Source organism: Colossoma macropomum, unplaced genomic scaffold (assembly GCF_904425465.1).
Source record: "Colossoma macropomum unplaced genomic scaffold, Colossoma_macropomum, whole genome shotgun sequence".
In the NCBI taxonomy this organism is placed as follows: Eukaryota; Metazoa; Chordata; class Actinopteri; order Characiformes; family Serrasalmidae; genus Colossoma; species Colossoma macropomum.
Window position 1 is genome coordinate 37,352,449 of NW_023494789.1, and position 9,696 is coordinate 37,362,144.

The window sequence follows — 9,696 nt, forward strand, 5'->3', positions numbered from 1 at the left end:
TACTCTCACTACAAGCTTAGACTAAATATCATGTGACCAGAACACAAGCTGATTCCAAAGGATTCAACTAATTGCTGCCACAGCAAGAAGCTGTTCATGGGGAAATATTGACAATAATGTTAGATGCGAGCCAAGTCTCTGCCTCTCAGGTGATGAGTAATGTTGAGGACAGCAGATTAATGCATATGAGCTCGCACCGCTTGTCTCAACCACCAGCTCCTAGTAGGGACTCGTGAGGGCCGGAAGGAGTCTAGATGCAAATTTCTGCATGTGCTTAAACAGCAGGATCAGATAATTCCAACAAATATTCAGTGCAATACCTTTCAGGAATCTAACACACTGCTTGTTTTCAGTTTTTTCCCCCAGCTCAGCTTTTTTCCTGCAAATGGCTCCCTAAAGTGTTTTTGAACTGCTTCCCCTTCAAAAGTGTGCCTTGTTGACTACTCTCATTGAAAGTGTGCTAAAAACAGACTGCCACAACAGAAAGAATGCACTTATTATACATGAGGTACAAGAACACAGCACAGAGATCAGTATACAAACATAAATGCATTTAATCCCATTTACGCATATAAATAACATTTAAACACTGATTGAAAAACATTAAATGTGAGTGCTGTAAGTTGTTATATGTGTAAGTTGTAAAAAGTTCAGTAGTTTATTATTGACCAGTTTCCTGCGTTAGATGTCCTCTCCCTTGCAGTGATTTATGTGGAACGTTTCGATACAAGAATTATGGTTGGTTTCGACCTTGAGCTGGAGTGTGGTCCAAAACGCATAGATTAACAGGCATAGATCTTCTTTAGTACACGAAGGTTATGCCGGCAGTATATCTTTGGAAGAACGGCATCTCTAAATCAGGATTAACGATCATTTTCAGCGAACATTAGGTGGCCACTGCTATTGGTCTCAAGGGCTCCTGAGTTTTAAACGCTCATTTCTTGATGCAAGGGGGCAGAAATGACCCCCTTTAGTTTTCCTCATAAAGCACGTTAATGGGAAACAGGATTCAAAACATTTTACACCACAGTAGTGACTTAAAGGACAAACACTTTGCTTGTGTTTTTCTGTTGTTCTGTGAAGACTGTAAAGCAAATAAAACCATAATTCTTTGTATGATGTGTTTCAGTCCTTTGTGAAGAAAATGTCATTTTCTTGGGGTTGATTTTGTATGCTAATGACCTCTGCTCTCATTGGCTGTCTCAGTGGGTAGGCAAGATAAGCGATGAGGTCATTGTGCCTGGGTGGAGCTTAACATGTTTGAACTTTTAAGCTTGTGATAGCATGTCATTACACAGCAATGTTAAATACAGGAACCCTGTAGGTCTTTGTGAGTAGCTTTTGTTTATCTGTTTGCTACATCTAAGTTAATACTAATTTCTGCTAACTTGTTAATGGGCTTTTCAATGTTAGCACCAACATATATAAATATTATTGGAGCCAGTTAGCTCAGCTGAATGCCCAGGTCAGTGTAGTGAGGACATAATATGTTTCAAACTAGCCCACAAAACGGAACAAAAAAGAATCAATGTTTGCAATATGTGTAATTACATCACTGTTTTAGACATGTCTTTATGTGAAATGGCTGCGGCTCTGGTAAAAGTATGAAGGCTGGGTGAGTGGGCGTGGTTATAAGAGCAGAAATGTTTGCTCTGTGATGCAGCTTCCTGTAGAATCACATGCTTTTTATAAAAGGTAAATATGCTAATACGGCAGAGACTAGATACAATGGCCTTCATTCGTCAAGTTGCATAAAAGAGTGCAGATTTGACCACGTTTAATGACGTACAAGCTACTCAAGAGTGTGATTCGTGAAACTTTCATGTGACGTGAAGCCAAGTGTAGCTTTGAAAATGGTGAATCAGCTTCAGTGCATAAGACGCAAGAGCCAGCCTACCAGAACCTCATTTACTGCTTAATTCATGCAGATATTTGTGAGCCAATGGTTGCTCGTAGACGGAGTGAGTGCACTGCCCCGCCTACTGACCAAACTTTGTAGTGTTAAAATTATGATGACTGGAAAAAATAAAACATGAAATAAACAAAACCCTTTTTTTTAAGACGGTAGAATGATGTGATTGTGTAGATGGCTTCTGCGCTAGCTGTGTTCTGTATTTTTTATTTTTCGGGAGGTGTCATTAGTTCTTTCATAGGAGTAGTTGCAGATTTTTTTTTAAACCAATGTTAAAAAAATGCTGTACTGTAAGTACATCTACCTTTGTACAAAATTGCCTTGTGCACAAATGATTAGTATTATTGTTATTTTCTATTTGTACTCTTCTTATTACCAGTATTATGGATGATATTGATAATAATAATTTTTCATTAGTTGCAATCAAGAAAACTAACCAAACTAATTATTATAGTATTTAATTTAATTCAACTTGTTAAACTATTACACTCGAATTTACACACATTCCAACCAAATGTGAGTTTGACTACAGATTAGCCAAACATGAAGCTGATGAATAATAAAACTGCCACTAAAATTTGTGTGTGCATACAATCAGAATTGACAGTATGCAACTTTAGTGAATGAGGGCCAGTGTAAAAAGTAATGTATAAAATGCAGCTTTGTTCATGTTTCATTTAGGGCCATGTTTTCAATTTTTTTTTTTAGAAATTTCTCCCCTCTATGTTGCTGAGAACGATTTAGCACTCGTTACATCACTACAGTGGCAGACTTCGGATTATATTCTTAAAATGGAAACAGAGATTTGTTTGAAGAACTTTCCATTATGTCTTCTTGAGATGTCACCTAATAATCCCACAGCTCTTCGCAGTGGCTTTACTGCTTCTGCTACTGACCTTTAACCTTTTAACAAGACAGCTACAACTTTCAGGGTGGTCTACCAAACCCCTAGATACTGTTGGGTAGGCACTAATACTGCTGGTAGGAGGTCTGAAACTGTGCCACTGTCCTAGATACTACTGGGAAGCTTTGACCCTTCTATTGGCCCCCACCTCTCTTTTGATTATTTCTCCACTCCTATGCTAACCAGGAAAAACTGAGTGCTCAAGAAACAAATTATCTTGTCTGCGCATCCTGTCCTGTCAACCTGTGTAACACCATAACCGTACAACAGCATAAGCAGGGGTGAAAAAGTAAAGACTGAGGTAAAACTTCACATAAATAAAGCAATTAATGTTTGGTGTCCAAGGTTTGCTTCTCTAATTTTACACTAAGCTACATCTATGATCACTGATGTAAAATGTGCAGAAAAAACTGTACTTAAGTAAAAATGTGTTAAAATTGCACTCAGTTAAAAGAAGAAGTATGAAGCCAAAAATATACTTGAGTGACAGTCAAAATTATCTAGCTGTGCAAATTGTAAATAAAAACAAAATTCCATGATGTGCAAATCATTTAAACCTTATATTTCATTGAAAATACTACAAAGGCAACAAATCAAATGTTAAAACTGAGAAATTTTAATTGTTTTTTGAAATCTATATGCCCATTTTAAATTTGATGCCAACATGTTCCAAAAAAGTCGGGACGGGGGCCTGTTTACCACTGTGTTTCATCACCTCTTCTTTTAACAACACTCTGTAAGTGTTTGGGAACTGAGGAGACCAATTGCTGTAGTTTTGAAAGTGAACTGTTTTCACATTTTTGCTTAACATAGAATTTTAGCTGCTCATTAGTTTGGGGTGTCCTTTGTCATATTTTTCATTTCATAACGTGCCAAATGTTTTCAGTGGGTGACAGATCTGGACTGCAGGCAGGTCAGTTTAGCTCCCGGACTCTTTTAATACAGAGCAATGCTGTTGTAATACATACAGAATGTGGTTTTTAATTGTCTTGCTGAAATAATCAAGGCCTTCCCTGAAAAAGACGTCGTCTGGATGGCAGCACATGTAGCCAAAACATGTATATAACATTCAGCATTAATGGTGCCTTCACAGATGTGCACGCTACCCATACCATGTGCACTAATGTCCCCCTATACCATCATAAATACTGGCTGTCGAACTGTGCACTGATAACAAGCTGAGTGGTCTTTAGCTCGGAGGTGTTCACAGTGTTCTTTTTGATTTCCAAAAAGAATTTCAAATGTTGATTCGTTGGACCACAAGACACTTTTCCACTTCCCCCCTAGTCCATTTCAAATGAGCTTGGGCCCAGAGAAGGCAGCAGCGTTTCTGGATCCTGTTTATATTTGGTTTCTTCTTTGCAGTTTAGAGTTTTAACTTGCATTTGTGGATGCAGCACCGAACTGTTTTCACAGACAGTGTTTTTCAGAAGTGTTCCTGAGCCCATGCAGTGATTTCCACTAGAGAATCATGTTCGTTTTTCATGCAGCCTGAGGGCCCAAAGATCACGGCCAGCAAATACTGGTTTTTGGCCTTGAGCCCTTGCATACAGAGATTTCTCCAGATTCTCTGAATCTTTTAATGTTATTATGTACTGTGGATGATGAAAAGCAAAAGTTCTATTTTATGTTGAGAAACGTTATTCTTGAATTGTTGCACTATTTGATCATGCAGTCTTTCACAGAGTGGTGAACCCCTCCTGATCTTTACTTCTGAAAGACTCTTTTTTATACCCAATCATGTTACTGACCTGTTGCCAATAACCACCATGTGTTTTTTGGGAAAAAAAAACCTTTTTGGAAAGTGTTGCTGGCATCAAATTCAAAAGGATAATTTAAATGATTTGCACATCATTACATTTTGTTTTTCTTTACATTTTTCACAGTGTCCCAACTTCTTTGGAAATAGGGTTGTATAAAAGGTACAAAGCATTCAATTGCAGCAATACTAATGTAAATTACAAATCTTCCAAAATAATACTTACATACAGTTACAAAGTACAACAATTTAAGTAATTATTCAATTATTCAAGAGAATAAGCAGTCTCATAACAGTTCCAATATTGCCATGATATCACAAATAATTTATTGGAACTCTTCCTGTCATGGACTTAACTTTTGACAGCTTTTCATATGACTATGTGTGTCTACATTTGAATTGGCAGGAATGGGATCCTTCTACACTCCAGCACAAAGCGTTCTCTGTAGCATTGTGACCTTTGAGGAGAAGAATGGGGTCACACAAGTCATTCATACACGTAATAAGAAGGAAATGGATGACATTTAATACACTGACTGAGAGAGGGAGAGGCAGAGGATGTAGTGATTTCTTGACCCTGTTATTGCATTTGCTCTTGAGATTGTTACCTGCATTAACCTTTGGAAATCTACAAGTATTACTGTCGTTTTGCTATAGATCATGAGTAATTATTTTGTGTAGTTAATCGTGTTGCCCAGCTTAGTTTGCCAAAGGAAGAAGCACTCTCAGACAGGTGTCACCTATGGCTCTCAGCTGGATATGATGTCACAGGATTATGTGCTCTTTATTCGGTACATTCTTTGTGGTGCTTTGCTACTGTAAAAAATTAATGAAGAACTGAAAAATAAATTAATGAACAGTGGTTGGCACTGACATGGACTTCTATTTCTTAACTGGCCTGCACACTGTTTGTGGTTCTAAGTATACACACAAATACACTTTGGAACTGAAAGTACCAAATCTGAACCAGGTCTGAGGTTGTGTTGCTGTGGCTCCGCGGATGGATTTTACTGGCTGAAGGCGCTGAAGGGATCACTTTAAAATACATTTGAAAAGCTGTATTTGAATACATTTGCAGATTCTATTATTGCAACACACAGTTCAAAGCAGCTGGGCTTCATCCTGCACTACATAGAGTCAAACTAGGAAACCGCATTAACAGCGTTAAAAATAAGAATTGACATTAAGAATTTATCAGCCCTAGTAGTAATTTAGGCTAATTAATCGATTGCATAGTTAGTTACGTAATTAGTTCCTTTACTTTCAATTAACATTCTGGGGAAACAAACTCAAATCCACATTTCTGACTTTTTTCAAAAAATGAGAACCTGACAAAAATGTAAAGGGTGGTTTTGCTTTCAACAAAACAAAATTGTATGTACAACAATAAATGGCCATTACTTTTAAATCATAACATCTCTTTTCTTCTATTGTACACCTGCCTTTTTTTATTGTCTTACAAACACAAATGTAGTATCAACTGAAAGTTTTAAATCTTAACCTTTCACAGAATTTCTCCACTTATTTTAGAGCTACTATTCATACTCGATTAGTTTTACACAGGGTTACACAGGGTAACGTAATTTTACCACAGAATGTCTGTGATGTTTAAGACCAGTACAGTAAGAAATCTAAATTAAAACTATAAATCTAATTACAGGAATGGGAGCAGCTACTCAATTTACACATTGTCATCACACCAAAAATATTCCATACGCAAAACATTCAGGTGCTCACAAGTAGAACGCATGTCTTAAGTGAACGCAATGTGTTATTAATATTGGCTTGGGAATATACAGACAACACTCAGCATCGCCAACAACATCATCATTTAACATTTTAATGTTTGAAGCAAGACGATACATATCAGCTTACTTTGGGCCAGAGATTACAAGCGAAACGCTTCTTTGAGTGCCTCCATATTTAAAGCCACACTATGTAAGATTTGGGGATTTGGAGACCTCTCTGGTGGAAATTGGTAATTGAATGCAACGTGTGGAAGAACATTTTGTAACGTCAGTTGTGCTTTGGACCCCTTCCCTGAGTGGGTGAATCAAACGATTGTGAGTGTGTTGAGAGATTATTCAAAGCAAACTCGGTGAAGGATGAGGATGTCAGCGAAATAGTTACTATTATCATCATATCTTAATCAGTATAATATTGTTTCTATATTTAAGACGATCAAGCCGGACCTTCTTTTTAAGCCTGCACGTGACATCAATACTTAAAAATGTATGATGTATCAAAAAAATACTGCAAAATCCTGCCTGACATTATTTCAGCTTTACAGATGACCCGCTGCAGTGCACGGTCACCATATTTTAGCATGTTTTTTTTCCGTTCTGACTCAGTAATGCCACTTTTTCCAATTTTAACATACAAAAACTCATTTTCCTCAGAAAGTGATGGAATATTTACTGACATGGCAATTTGCACAGGATTAATATAACCTGGAGTTATAATTAATACCTTCATTATTTATGTTATTATGTTGTCATCTGCTTATTTACTGCTTAGTACGCAGTGAGAATATTGAAATAGTTCACTCAACACCTACTCAACTGCTACAGACTACAGACTCCAGCCACTTTAGTTTTTGGCTGCTGGAATGTGACAGATGTCTGGAAAACCAATGGAAAGACTTTTCAGTGGAAAATACATCTGATAAAGGATGCAACATCATGCAAGTCTTTCTTGGTCAGATTTGGACTTTCAACAAGTGAAAGAGCAAAAACTTGCATGAAGAGCTACAGTAAATATAGACATGCAACTACACTTTGGACTCAATGCAAGGTCATCTCTTTCTCTCTGTCTCTCTCTCTCTCTCTCTCTCTCTCTCTTTCTCTCTTCCTCCCTAAAATAAACAGAGCATCAATCTCTCCACTCCTCCTTGCTCTCGTTCCACAGCTTTCATGTTAAGCCAATGGCCACGATGAGCATTATGGGTAATTCTCCAGTCAGCTGTTGGCAGTGGGGTGCAAACCCACCCCCCATACAAACACTGCCTCAACTCTCGCTACAGCCTGGAATTAGTTCTCTCTACCACAGACACAAACATGCTATCCAGCCACTCTCAGAGGCTCAGAGGCATTAAGGTTAATTACCAGAACTGTAATATACAGTAATCCCAGGGGAAAATGTTAATAATAATGTGTTCTGAGCCAGATCACAAAGTTTTGAAGGTTCTAATACAGCCTAAGCATTCTCCCTTGTCTTTAATGACCCAGAGTCAGCTTTTTCTTGTATATGTGTGTGTGTGTGTGTGTGTGTGTATGTGTGTCTGTGTATGCATTCAGGCACACAGCACACAAGTATGTGAGGAAAGATGTAGAGATTGGGCCCAGGGGGCAGGCCCGGAATCAAGAAACCCCTTTTTTGGACATATTACTTCTGCTACTGCGACATGCCAATTATTCAGTTACTGTTCCACTCATTTTAAGTTCTGAGCCCATTCCATGCGTCAGTGTAAAGCAGGGTGCTATATGGTCTACTCCCTGCTGATCCACAACCATCTAGGAGTGGAGTAAAACCAGTACAGCCCTGTGGATGACCTTTTCAAAGGGTGGGCGACTGCAAACATGGACAGCAGACAAGTTACTGAGTCACTTGCAAACCATTCTGCGGTCTGGTTGACTGCTTATTATCCACGAAATAACTGAAAGACCACATTTGACTAGATTAAGGTCATCCAAGCAGATTTGTTAACTTTGGAAACTGTTCTAGAAAAAGTCTGGCAGACCTTTCTGAACACTCACTGAGTTTAAACGCTCTGCTATTGAGAGATTTAATGTTGTGGAGACTTAAGACGTGAAAAGTGGACCAAACTTGTGGAGAATGCAAAAGAAAACAAAACACTTCCAAATAGTTTCAACTCTACTGGGGGAGATTTAGCATGTGTGCTAATATCTTGCTTTTCTTAATATGCATTGTTACTGCTTTAGGTTGTGAATGCTACTTACACAGCTCATAAGTCGTTATTAAGGCTGACTCGAAGGATTTCATTGGTTGCCTTTCCATGGGGAGCTACACAGTCTAAAGTTGCAAACTCTTCAGATATTTCTATTTTGAACCCTTTAAAAGCTGATTTAGTTGAGAAATGGTGTTCTTGCCTTTATTCCATCGTGTACATACTAATAGTGATTATAATACTTTGTAATTAAGATTTGAGGAATTTACCGCTTAGTGTTGTTAAGCTACATTGTTTTGTCCAACTTCTACCCACTAGTGTTAGCTATCTTGCTATACTGACCATTTAAAACTTTTTTTAGTCGAAAGGCGGTGTTCTTACCTTTAATGCTGATTCCGAGCCCCCCCACGTCCTGCTTGGTGACCCTCACGGTGCGCTTCACGCTGCTGATATGTTCTGGGACGTTGGGGCTGCTCAGGCTACTCGGTTCCCCGTTCAGAGGCGCCGCGGCCGGGGCTTTGCTCTTAGGCGGCTCCTCGGTCGCCTCAGCGGGGCTCACAGTGAGCGCGTCCCCGCTTAGCGCTGCCAGCACGCGGCTCCAGCGCTCCACCGCCACGCGCAGCTCCAGCAGCCCGCTTTTGGGAGCCTTCAGCGCGGCCGCCATGTTCACCACGCATTCCTGGAATACCGCAGCACGGGCTGGCAGTCCCGTAAAGAGATAGGGGTGGAGAGAGATGCCCAGAGATAGGCTGAAACCCCCTCCTCTCTCTCTCTCTCTCTCTCTCTCTCTCTCTCTCTCTCTCTCTCTCTCTCTCTCTCTCTCTCTCTCTCTCTCTCTCTCTCACTAGTAGCAACTTTATGGAATCTGTTAATCTGTTGCTTGAGCAGAGACCAACAGCCTACAAAACAATGACCAGCTGGTGTAGATCAGTTTTTCACACGTATAATATCCAGACTGATCTACTTCGATATGGGACCATTTTTCAAAAATCCTGCACACTAAAAAAAGATGGTTCTTCAAGAGTTTGTTTAGTAAAGGTGGATCTATTTAGAAGCATGAGTTCTGTCTAGAACCATTTCATGATTAAATGGTTCTTCACATGGTGAAATGTTTCTTCAGACTGAGAATGTCTTGTATATGGTTCTACAGAACCATTTTAAATGGAACCCATGGTTCTAAATAGAACCATTTTCTTTACTAAAGAACTCTTGAA

At 39.0% G+C, this 9,696-nt stretch overlaps 1 protein-coding gene across 1 annotated transcript in view; it reads right to left on the reverse strand.

Annotated features, from left to right (window-relative positions):
* Positions 1–9,259, reverse strand: part of snta1 (syntrophin, alpha 1) — a 50,660-nt gene extending 41,401 nt beyond the window's left edge. Inside the window, exon 1 of the mRNA XM_036571213.1 lies at positions 8,864–9,259. Coding sequence (XP_036427106.1) covers positions 8,864–9,146 — 283 coding nt within the window. The 5' untranslated portion in view covers positions 9,147–9,259. The remainder of the gene's footprint in view (positions 1–8,863) is intronic.
* Between the last annotated feature and the right edge of the window lie 437 nt (positions 9,260–9,696).